This window comes from Sardina pilchardus, chromosome 14 (assembly GCF_963854185.1).
Source record: "Sardina pilchardus chromosome 14, fSarPil1.1, whole genome shotgun sequence".
In the NCBI taxonomy this organism is placed as follows: Eukaryota; Metazoa; Chordata; class Actinopteri; order Clupeiformes; family Clupeidae; genus Sardina; species Sardina pilchardus.
The window spans coordinates 17,918,640-17,931,047 of NC_085007.1; the positions used below are offsets into that span (position 1 = coordinate 17,918,640).

Here is a 12,408-nt window from a genome sequence, read left to right on the forward strand (position 1 = left end):
ATTGAATAGGTTTTGTGCAAAACAAGAGTATTAATATGGCCTGACCATAAAACGTGATGCAAAACCTCTGGTTTCACTGTCAGGCAGGTCAAAAAGGCATGAGTTATACTGGAATTTTGCTATTTGGAGTGGGCATCTGTTTTACTCTGGAGATGCAATAGCCTAAATGGTGTATGTCAAAGGTCAGTTGTGTGTCAGTAAAATATGGGCAAATAGAGGCCTATAGGCCTATATAAAAAAATCTACAGTAGGCTAGGCCTAATATGTGTCTTAGTTTACCATCTTATTAGATCTGTGTGCCTCTTTAAATGTCTCTCAGTGTCAGTTTAGTTTGCAGTTAATACACTAAATCTAGCCTACTAAATATGCGATCAGTTTTGTTGTGACTATAGGCCTACAACCAGTCTGACTTACTAAACTAATTTGATTTAGCGGATCAATTGACTAAGGGCCATTCTGTGATTGTGTAATGAGTCCTTGAGTGTTAAAGTGTATCAATTAACAATGGTTAAAGCAAACTACCAACAATGGTAGCAGACTACCATTCCATGTTATGTGACATGGATCCTCGTTTATCATAATTGGTAGTGCAGGCCTACTTGATTCTGGACTTAAGGCCTACTTTGATAGCAGTCTGATAGTTAGCCTATGTTTATGGGTAGCCTATGTGGCAACAGAATGAATGAAATGTGTGTTCTGTTCACTGATGTGCACTACCTGTTGGCCTACTAACATTTCTGATGTAGGCTACAAATGGTAACTTTTCAGTACCACCGCTAGATGTCAGTACAAACAAAGATTACAAGAAACACCACAATCACGTGACAGATGAGGAACACGACATCGTGCATGATGGTAGCCAAGGAAAATGCACAACAAGATTGACCACTCTCTTTCCTTTCACTATTACATCCATTTAACCATTTGTCGTGTACTTATGAAGTAACAGGGGTACATTGGTTGCTTGTATTTGTGTATAAGTTAACGTAGAGATTTTTTGTCGGAAGTTTCCCTGCTTTTGAGCGTACGTTTTCTCTAGATATTCACGGACACTGGAACGTGGTATGTCTTGTTACTTTTAGAGAATCTTTGATTGTGCTACGTAAGATCTGAAAAGGGATTTCCATAGTTCCTGCAACATTGTAGCTAGCCATCAGTACAGCCACAGCCAAACTAGGATATTAGGTACCAAAGTAAACACGAGAGAAAAAGGAGATATGCATGAGGTGTAATAGAGTAGCATCAGGATCTCCTCCGAGAACGGTATACTTGTTTAACCTCGCAAGCTCAGGGAAACCAAATAGCTGTCGCTAACTACAGTAACTTCATATATTTTCCATTGGAAAGGCGGGGAATACAAAGCTGCAAGCCGTCAACACAGACTTCTGGATGCATCAAATTTACACCAAATATTTCCCAGACAATCATCGCTGATAGGATTACGCTTTCTTGAGGACAACGACCAATTAATCGGGCAGTACATGGATTATCTGGTATGATCTTTTACTTTCCTCATTCCTCTCTGAAGCCGGTTGCTCTCCTGTCGAATGTTGATGTTTTGTGTACATGAAGATAGCTAGCTTTACCGTTAGCTAATATAACTGTTAGCTTACTAGCTTCAGTCCAAAACACACAGCTGTTTAGAGGTGTATTTTACCTGGGGTATCAGGCTGTCTTCTCCTTAAGAGGCGTGATGGGAGAATAGGATTTTGCCTTAACATTGGGCTGTTGACTTAGTGTTCCCACCCCTACCTTCACTCACCTGAGGACTGATATTTTCAGTGAATTATTACTTTCGGCTACCTTGCCACATTCTAGTAATCTTACGATTAGGATCACCACCACGCCAGTGTCTGTTAGCTAATTGTTAGCAGTAAATCTTGAAAAGTGGATTTTATTCAATGAAGCATGCTCTACTAAAGATTATTAACCTAGAATTATCCCTAGACTGACCACTGCAAATTATTCAAATATGTCTGACATAACGAGTTTGTCACAGGTAAGGACATAATCTTGCTGGCAACTAAGGGCATGGGACGCCTAATTCAGTTGGTGTCAACAATCGTTTAAAACTGAAGTTCTGCCTATTTTCTTCGACTTTCTGTCTATGGCTGGTCTTGGTTGGGGGTTTTGTGAAAGTTAACAGCCTTCATCAGGTAGGCTAATAAAGTTCCCTTACTGGAGTTCCCTTTCTAAAACTGAGATGGAACCCATTCATTGAATGAAACATGCACAGGCGTGTGCCATAAGGTCGCCGGGGCGTTTCCGAAGTGATTCTCAGAATAGAACCATTTCCTCAAGAAACGGCCTAAAAAAGAACATAAAATCCTGCATGGCTTGAAACCAACTGGAGCGGATTAGGAGCATGGTCCATTATACCAAGTGTCTCCATAAATTCTAACTCTCTTGCCTTATTGAAGGTAAAGTGTTCATGCTACATGTCCTCCATCGGTTGTGTCATACAAATTGGGTTTATGCAATCTGACGTTACGCAGACCCACAATATGCGCAATTTGTCCCGAAACTAGGGCAGTGTGCCTTAAATAACAACAGGCCTAGCTTGTTGCCATAGGAATTGACATTCAATACAGTAGGGGAGCGTCGATCTGTCATCCCCCACCTATTTTTTAGGCGAAAGAGTGCAGATCGACCTGGATATAGGAATCAGCACCCACAATGGTGTTTTTGGAGCACTGTTGCTTTGCAGAAGTGCAACAGTTATTTTGGAATTGTTTGCCTGCTCTCTCTGTCTCTTAGATAAAGTCATGCCAATTGAACACTGGCATAAAATGGACAAGATGAACATTAGATTGTGCAGAATGGCTATATGATGTAGAGTGTTTGAGTCTTTGAGGTTGCCGTACAGGTCTATAGTCTAGTTTTACAACCTTGTTTTGTCATGGTCAGTTTTAACATCATTCATGCTAATAACAACAAGACTCCTAGCAAAGAGTTAAAACGCTCAGATCAACACTTTTCATCCATTGTGGACTTAGATTGTTTTTCCATACAGCTCCTGGCTAGCCGGTTGTTTTCACAATTCCTCAGTGGAAAAAGAGTGTACAGTTCCCTAATAGTGCGTGTGTGTGTGTGTGTGTGTGTGTGTGTGTGTGTGTGTGTGTGTGTGTGTGTGTGTGTGTGTGTGTGTGTGTGTGTGTGTGTGTGTGTGTGTGTGTGTGTGTGTGTGTGTGTGTGTGTGTGTGTGTGTGTGTGTGTGTGTGTGCGCTCTCAAGAGAGAGAGAGAGGTGGGGAGATCATTTGAGCAGAAAGGGGTGTAAACGCATAGCCATTGCTTGTGGCACCTGTGTGTTTATTCAGAAGGCATACTACTTCCCCAACATCATGTGTTGGCGTTGGAGTGCAGAGTGCCCTAGCATTCCCTGTTCTGTTGCTGCACGTTGTGGTGTTTTTTATGGGTCATGGATATGGCTAACCCCTTGCCACCCCATGCCTTTCATTATTAAAGTACACAAAGTTGGATACAGAAAGCTCTCTTCAATTATGGAGCTGGCCTCATTTAGTCAAAAGCTATTTTCAATGTAAGATTCAGCTGTGCATTATTATGGTCAGAGTCTTGGGAGTCAGGTGTACATATCGGAGATGTTCTTTGTGAGCCTATATTTAATATGTCAAGAGGTGGCTTTACATTGCACACATTGACACCCACTTCTTCCTTCTGTCCTGAACTTAAACACACATGCTCATTCACTCACTCACTCACTCACACACACACACACACACACACACACACACACACACACACACACACACACACACACACACACACACACACACACACACACACACACACACACACACACACACACACACACACACACACACACACACACACACACATACAGTACACACACACACACACACACACACACACACACACACACACACACACACACACACACACACACACACACACACAGTACACACGCGCACACACACACACACACACACACACACACACACACACACACACAAACATACACACTGAAACACCACCTGTTAAGAGCAGCTGTGTGTTTAAGGCTGAGACCAGTGGACCTTTACCCTGTGAGTGAAAAAGAGAGGTCTTCCACTCCGGTTAAGATGATGGAAAAATCATCTCCTACTGAGCATCACACCAGCCTGTGTAGCTGGTAGCACATTAACCCAGTAAAAGAAATAGACCATCTTTTTTGAGGATCGATTTCACATTCACACAGACCTCATGATTAAGCCTGAATAATACGCTGGTGTATTCACACAGCAAGAAAACAGCCTGTAGGTGCAGATGACATGATTCAGCATTAAAAAACTCCCTTTGTTATTGTTTTCGATTCAACAGTCCTTAAGGCCTTTTTTCAACACAATATGTAACTTATTGTGAGGAACAGTACCCTTCTACACATAGGTCCAGGTTATTGATTACTTTTGAGTAGCAAAATTGTATCTCCTTGATCGTCTTTAACATGCCAAGGTGATTAAAACAGAGATGTTTTTTTTTCTGTTCATGGTACCCTATATTTAGCTAACTGTCGGCTGAATTAAATTGTCTAAACCACTCTGTATTTCTCCAAAGAGATGTGTGAAAGACCATGCTGTGTTCTTTGACATATGGTTAAGGTTTGTTTAAACATTACACTGGCACAGTGACGAAGGCTTGGTCTGGTTAGTTGTTACAGAAACACAGAGGTGTTGCTAGGCTGAAACAGACAGCCTTGGAGGCCATTTAGAGTACCGGTAGCCTAATTGACAAAGATTAGCTTCAGCTTTCTACCAAACTGTGTTTTTTTGTTTTCTAAGTAGTAAAATTGGCTAAATTGGCACAAGCTTACGCTGTAAATGCAATTTATTTGGTGCATTGGCAGGTAATGTGTTTCATTCGGACGTGTCGTTGTTGAATAGGTACAGAGGGCAAGGTGTTGGCTTGTATCCTCATCTTTTTAAATCCTTTCCCCAGAGGTGGATGGCATTGTGATATCATCTCCGCATTGGACTGACCTGGATAACGAGCCTGAACTTGGTTCAAGCTCCTTGTGTTTTGGCTCTCTGTCTCGGTGACCTGAAATTGTTTTTGTTGGCGTCTCCCTTTTGTCAATGGCGCAAGCAACGTTGCTGTGGAGCGTGTCAGAGTGCACACAGCTCAGCGCATTCGTTTGCAGGATTGGAGCTCAGACGGTAAGAGAAAAGGTTGGATTGTTTAAAAACTGAAAGCAGGTCTGAGGAACTGAATTCATGTGGGTAGAAGTGTGTGAGGCTGTCCTCTGCCCCCTTTCTCTCTTCCTAAATTTAGGTCTTTAATTGTATTAGTTAGTCAGTAATAAAATGAGTAGAATACTCTCCAAGATTACAGCAACCTATTTCCATTCTCTTAATGAGGCCTGACAATCAGGGCCCTTACAGAAGCAGTTGACACGCTGTATACAGAGCAGAGTCTAAAGTAGGTGACATAATTATCCTATATACCCTGAAGCGAAGGCTGAGATTTCTTACTTTTGAGAAGCATGGCTGGTGAACATAGGGCTAATTGCAGAATCAGTGGACTAAAAGCTTGTCAACACACAACCTTTTGGGTGGTGCAGGGTTCAGTCGCACTGAGTCAAATTCCCAAAAGGCCCGCTTGAATTCCAGGGCAAGGCTTAGGCAGTCCTCAATCAGGCACTTTCTCTCAGGTTACAAACACTGCTGATATTCTACCTCAGTCGGGCCCTCAGGTGGGTCGGATGTAACATGATGTCCTCTGTAAAGGTCTGGCTGTAGAAAAATGCCTTTGAGCCAGACTATTTGATTTGCTTTGTATTTTCCTGTTTACATTGTCATGTACTGTATGTTGTGTGTGGTGTCTTAAGCTGCTGGGACCTTGAATATCCCCTTGGGGATCAATAAAGTATCTATCTATCTATCTATCTATCTATCTATCTATCTAGAGTATTTGTGAAATTGGCATTCAGCCTTGCTCAAAGTACTGAGTAACAGGTACATACTGTAGTAGCATATTTTAATCAAGCATTGTCATGGCAACTAGTGAGTGTAGACTACTTGTCATGTTAGTGACCACAGCAGGCAATCATTTGGATCCCTGTTAGGCTTTTATTTTCTTCTCAATAACCATTATTTTGTAAGTTGGTAATCAGACAAGCTTGGTACATACAGTAGTCCCAACACATAGTTTGATCGATTTTCTTCACATTCCCCATGAAGTAATGATGGACGGGGCATGTTTCTCATCCACTTGTCCATCCACTGGTAGATCATCAGAGTGCCTTGTTTTGACTAATTGTGCTGGTAAGAATAAACCATTTTGTCTGGCAAACCATGAAAAAGTAAATTTGTCAAAACCAAAACAAAATGTGTGCTGATGGTCATCTCACATTTTCAGCCCATGATATTTTTTTTCATGCACACGCAAAGAGCTGAAAATGGATCTACCCATCCTGGCAGATACCAGTGTACGTTGTCCAGATTCTTCACTGTGGTGTGAAATGAGAGCCCTTTACCAGTAGCCAGAGTTACAACTAAGGTGGAAGAAGGCCATGCTCTTCGCAGGATCCAATTTCTGGAAACCTGATGTGCAAAGGATCGTTTAACTTGCGGCATGATCATTGACAATTCCACACACAGAAAGTTATTTGTAGGAGCCGACTGTCATGGCCCGTGTAACAATGCAAGTTTCAGCCCTGTCGGTCCAAACTGGGTTTCGAAGTTTTGCTTGGACCCTGTTCAGCCCAGGGCCATGTGCTGGCCTGGGCGCTGTGCTGCTTGTCCCCTGCTTTTGTTTGGTCAGGAGGTGACCCTGCTAGAGGAGACATCGCAGCTCCCACTGATAATGACAACAAGGTCAAGTTCTCTATTTTTTAATCTGCTCGCATTTGGTAAAGCATTGTTTCATAAGTGAGCAGGACTCATGAGAACAGCGCTGTCAAGCCAAGATTGTACAGTACGACGTAGGACGTGAATCGAAACAATGTGTGACCCTGTCGACAGCACAATGACAACAGTATGTAACAATACCATCTTAGTGTTTCTTCATTAACCAAGTGGCTCCTCAGTATTCCGCAATCCAGGGCTGACTCACTAACTGAACTGTAGCTGTATTGAAGCACCAAACTCGGTTACACCGTTTGCAGTTGTCCACCGTGGGCTAGTGTGGCCTTGTGGTTGCGGCTCAGTGGTAGCGTCTGTTGACCGTACGGTTGAGCAGTCAGGCTTGGTGGTCTCCGGCCTTGTGGTCAATGCTTTCTCTCTTGGCACCGCTAAATGTCTCTCATTAGCGGCTGGCTGGCCTTTGAGCGTTCAGCTGCAATGGGGTGTAAAAGTGCAGTTTTATCAGCGGGATCTCCTAATGCGGCGCTGCGAGGTCAACACGGAGAAGTCACTGTTCTCTCTCATCTTTATTCAGCAGCCATGTCTGGTGCTCAGAGACCATCCAAGAGTGTGACACAGAAGAGTGTGACACAAAAACATATTTAACAGGCAGTCCTCACACCTGATAATTGCTGTATGATGCATTGATTGATCTATGTTCTCTATGAAAGTAATAGGGATAAAAGGTCAAGATTAAACCAACAATACCAACAAGAATTTTGAGAAAATATTGTCACTGCTGATTTAATGTGAATGATATGCTCAGCCTTTGCTAATGTAAAGCTAGATAGTTGTTTTTTTCTTTTTTCTTTTTTTTTTTGTCGCTAGAGAAAAATAGGCCTATAGAAATTGTTGTAGGTTCATTCAAGGATTTTCCCTGCCCTGGGAAAATGTAAAACAATAGCAAAAAGCAAAGAGACAATGCATGGGAGTGGACACAGTCTATACTGTATCTCATGGTCTCAGGATTACATCATTGTCGTATGTCTGGAAGGATTTTTATTACTGTCAACAAAAGCTACATTCTGCACCTTTTTAAGCTGATTTGCTAAATTGCCATCGACTTTCTTTCCTAAAGCCCCTCCATTGTTGTAAGAGCTGATCTCTTTTTTTTTGTAGGCACACTAGACGTAGGCCTACATCAGTTCCCATCTGAACGTTTGTTATAATACATTATTGTGATGTGATTTGTGGCTATATCAATATAGCATGCACACATGGTAGAATATAGAAATATGATGGCTTAATTCAGAATCAGATTCCTTCAGAAGACATCTTGGCTCCTGAAAGCGATCATATAGCTTTTCTCGTCCTCTTTCTCCTGCATCTCTCTCTCTACAACTCTCTCATCCAACCACTCCGCTTAATTTAACAACACTGCTGGCGTCTCCCAGAGGTGTGTCTTGCTTACACATGCACACATACACACTCACGCACACACACACACACACACACACACACACAAACACACAAACACACACACAAAAAAAACCTTCTCCCGGCTCTGGTTCCGTAAACCCGGCTCTGGTCCCAGTCTGTCTGGCCCAGTGGAGCCGGCCTGGTGGTGGAACGGAGGCTGGTGGAGCGCGGATTCCGCACGCTTGACTTCCGTGCTTTGATAAGGCAGGATGTGGCAGTCAGGCGGCTGAGTTCCGCCCCGGCCAGCAGAGGGGAATATCCCACAGTTCAGTTCAGAATAAACTGCCCCACACACCACCTCCACCTCCTCCTCCTCCTCCTCCACCTCCACCACCACCCTTCCAGCTCCCACTCCTCCCGTTCCTCTCCCCAATAATACCAAGCCCTGCTGGGAATCATCCAGACAGCAGCTGACTCTGGAGGAGATCCGGCCTGTAAGGAACCTCCTTGAGTCCAAACAGGATGTCGTTCACACAACACAGCCCCGTTTGAAAAAGGTGGGAACTGGATGGGAACTGGATGGGAATTGGATGGGAATCAGACGAGAGATGTGTGAATGGTCAGAGCTCCGGATGTAGGTTGGCTCCACTACAACTGTCTCCATCATCCATTTTCATGTGCTCTGAAGATGGTGTCCTCGATTAAATTGTTTTTGTTAATTATAAATGATTAAAATGATTGAAAACGCCTCATGCTGATGGAAAAATGGTCAACATGGTTGGATTACAAAAAGGTCGACAGGATATTCCTATTTCCAGAAAGCTCAGCCTTTGACATGGAAGGAAAACTAGACTAATCAATGGAACCTCTGATGTCCCAATGTTTGGTCCCATAATGTTTTTCTCAATTACGGGATTCTTTATTGTCATCATGTCAACTAAGATTGTCCGTACATGGAGGAATGCTTCATTTCTACTGTTCGACTCTATGGGCAAGATGATCCAATCAGCCTTTATTGAAGGGGAGTGGGCAGGGGTAGGGTGGGCAGGGTTGGGGGTTGGCATTGGTATGCAGTCTGGTCCACATGTGACCATCCTCTTGCCATTAGTGACACAGCGGTGGCAGACCACTGCAGCTTAGTTGGGCTTTGCTGAACCCTGCCAGCGCTTATCCTGTTGAAATTTTAATACGGTGCAAATCCCCGACCACGCTCGCTCCCTCACTTACTTGCACACTCCCCTCTCCTCTCTCTTTCTCTCTTTTTTTTCTTTTTTTCTCTTTCTCTTTCTCTCTCTCTCTCTCTCTCTCCAGCTCGTATGCCCACTGCCTCTTGCCTCTGACGGGGTGAGGTGAACCATGCGCAAAGACCCCATCAAGTGTGCCAGAGGCCAGAGGGGGATGTAGCAGAGCTCAACACGTTTGAGTTAGTTCCTCCTTCATGTGCGCTGGGCAAAGACACAGTTCTCTTTGAAGTGTGTAGATTATGTTCAGGATCAGAGGAGCTCATTGTGGGTTTCTGGTCACGAATGGCGGTCCCATGGGCCAGAGAAGCTCAAGAAGTGCTGAAATACTTTTTCTCATTTTGCTGAGGAGACGTAGCATCTGCCTGTAGGCCTAACCTGATTCAGCTCTCAAAAGGAAGAACTTGGTGATGATGTTACGTCAGAACCTCTGTTCACCTCTACCCTCGATCTCTGCGTCTCTGGTCTTTTATCACTCCTAAAGGCCACATACACGGTTGTGAGCCAGACTCATCATAAATCGATAACAACTGATAACACTTTATCTGCTTTATCTACAGCTCTGTTATGTTGGGGCTCCATACAAGGGGTTGTGTTGCACAAATATGGACATTGCTGGTGCTGGAATGCTAAGGTGTCCCTGGAGACTTGGCAAGGGACGGGTGGGACCTGTTTCCTCCTTCCTTTGTGCCATCAGTCAGAGGTCAGCTGTGCTTCCTGTTTCCTGTTGTTGGACACGTCCAGCTGGCAAACAACTGCCCTGCCCAGCATGGCCTTCACCTGCCAGAGTCATGGCAACGGGCAAAGCTGGTACGAGGACGCAGACCAATCAGATGGCCAAGCCTGTAGGGGCGGTGTGGTTTAGTAACCTGTCTTCGAGGCCTCAGGCTGGCTAAGCTCTGGACGGAAGTCAAGTTTAGGTGATGGGCTTTTGACCTACTGCTGTTATATTGGTCTTTGCTCGTAGGGAGTCTCCAGGTGTTATCATCTGTTGAGTCACATCCAAGCACCAGCAATTGGCAGCTGCCTTTGTAAAGATAATCTTGAAAGATGCTCTGGCGGCGATTGTGTAATGACATCCACTAACTGGCCTGGAACTTTGGAATGGAAAGACTTAGCTGCCATAACGCATTTTTTTTTCATTAAACCTTGGGTCAATACTGAGGGAAGCAAAGACCGTGGAATGTATCAGTTTGGCATTGGTCATGCATTCCGCAGTGGTCTGGAAACTATGAACTTTGAGATTCATATTTGGTGGGGCTAAGAGAAAATGAATGAAATATTGCCGGACGTGTTGATGGAACTCAAGAAAGGGAAAATAGAAAGGGTTTCCGCTTCCTTCTGCAGACTGAGTGCCTTTGTAAACAAATGGGCGTGTGGCCTTGTGTGTAGGCCGATAGGTGTGTTTTGGATTGAAGTTGTAGCCTTGGGCCATAGAGGTTCAGTAGAATACCGCTTGTTGCGTTATCGTCCCACAGGTTTAACCTGTTGGTCACGCTTGTAAAGACTCAAGGCTCTACAGAGGCTCTTCCCTGACTTTAATCTAAAGCCCGTTGACTATCTTACATAAACTCCTTTTGTACTTGTTGTAGTTTCTTATTTCCATGCCTTTATCGCAGCACTCCGTTGACAATCTGTCTTTAAGACGGACTAGTTGTTCGTTAAAGAGCTGAGTGATTCCAAGCAGACTGGAGGCATATTATTAGGATGTTTGTGTCCCGCTACCTTCTCTCCCTTTGCAGAAGTAAGCAGAAAGCTTAGCCAGCGTGATGGAGACTGAAAACAACATTGCAGCATGGAAACATTGCAGGATATCTAGGCTGCCATTAGTGTCCTTACCATCATCAGCTTATATTTAGGTTACAGCAACTTGGTTGAAGCAAACACTCTCCTGTCCTGTATGACTTTAATTGAAGCGCTCAAGCTCTTGAGCTAATCTGATGGGCTGAATACTCAGTTTCTTGTTGATATTACAGGAGTAAGCCATGCTTACTTAAGTATTTTAGAAATAGGAACAGTCTGGCAATCTGGTACTCTGAAAACAGCTATTTCTTTTTAAACTACAGCTCTTACTTACACTTTTAAAGGCATACTCTTGTACATCTGCAGTCAGTCAAATCACAGACATTATGGGGAATATTGTAAACCTTGGGTGGGGACCACATAGACAAAAGTTTTTCCACATTCAAATGAGCCATTTTTAGATCACTATTATGACATTGCTTTATAGAAAGATTTTACAGAAGACTTAAGAATGTTTCAGACAGCTAGCCCAATTGCTTCAAGTTTTACAGGTAATACTGTATATTTTGGTCCATAGGTCTAACCTTTACTTGTGTGTTATCCCCTTTGTTGGCAAAGCAGTGACATAGCTCAGAGGCGCTGAAGCCATCCAGTGTTCTGCTCTCCCTAGATTCTGCAAAATTCTCTATGAATCTAAATGACTCTAAAGGACTTGCTGGCAAATGATCATAGAGGAATTTAGTTGACAAGCATCAGGAAGCAGATTGATGACTTTTTGAAGAAGAAAAAGCCTTGACTTAGTTCTACTAAAATAATTGCAAGAGTCTCCATAGTGACTCACTTTATTAACTTTAAACAGTCTTGTTTGGTGGCAAGTGGAAATAAATGACCTTTCATCACTCGTTTCCCTTATTAGGTTTATATCAGAACCATTCGGACTCACTCAACCGAAGCAGAAGGGCGTAGTGTTACAGTACTCTAAGTTCACTAGGCAGTTTATGAACTGTGATTGCTTTATTTGAGCTCTTTCATGCCTTTGTTGAGCTTCCCCAGCCTGTGAAGTCGCTCCACCTCTGCGTTTAATCAGTCTGAAGTGGCCTGCCCCGATGTTCTGGGAAGTCATTCACAGATCCCTTCCCCCTTGTTTTTCCTTGCAATGGCTTTGTATTGTCAACACATTTTTGAAAATATCACCCACAAAAATGGG

The 12,408-nt window shown here is 43.5% G+C and overlaps 1 protein-coding gene across 4 annotated transcripts in view; it reads left to right on the forward strand.

The window, feature by feature from the left end:
* The first annotated feature begins 869 nt into the window (after positions 1 to 869).
* arl15b (ADP-ribosylation factor-like 15b) overlaps positions 870 to 12,408 on the forward strand; it is a 40,880-nt gene continuing 29,341 nt past the window's right edge. Inside the window, exons 1-2 of one of the 4 annotated variants that reach the window (XM_062554480.1) lie at positions 870 to 1,062; positions 1,348 to 1,493. In XM_062554480.1, the coding sequence (XP_062410464.1) occupies positions 1,482 to 1,493 (12 nt within the window). In that variant the 5' untranslated portion in view covers positions 870 to 1,062; positions 1,348 to 1,481. Of the gene's footprint in view, positions 1,494 to 1,862; positions 2,000 to 4,703; positions 4,863 to 4,954; positions 5,173 to 12,408 lie in introns of those variants that run through there. The other 3 variants (XM_062554477.1, XM_062554479.1, XM_062554478.1) reach the window with 3 other exon arrangements.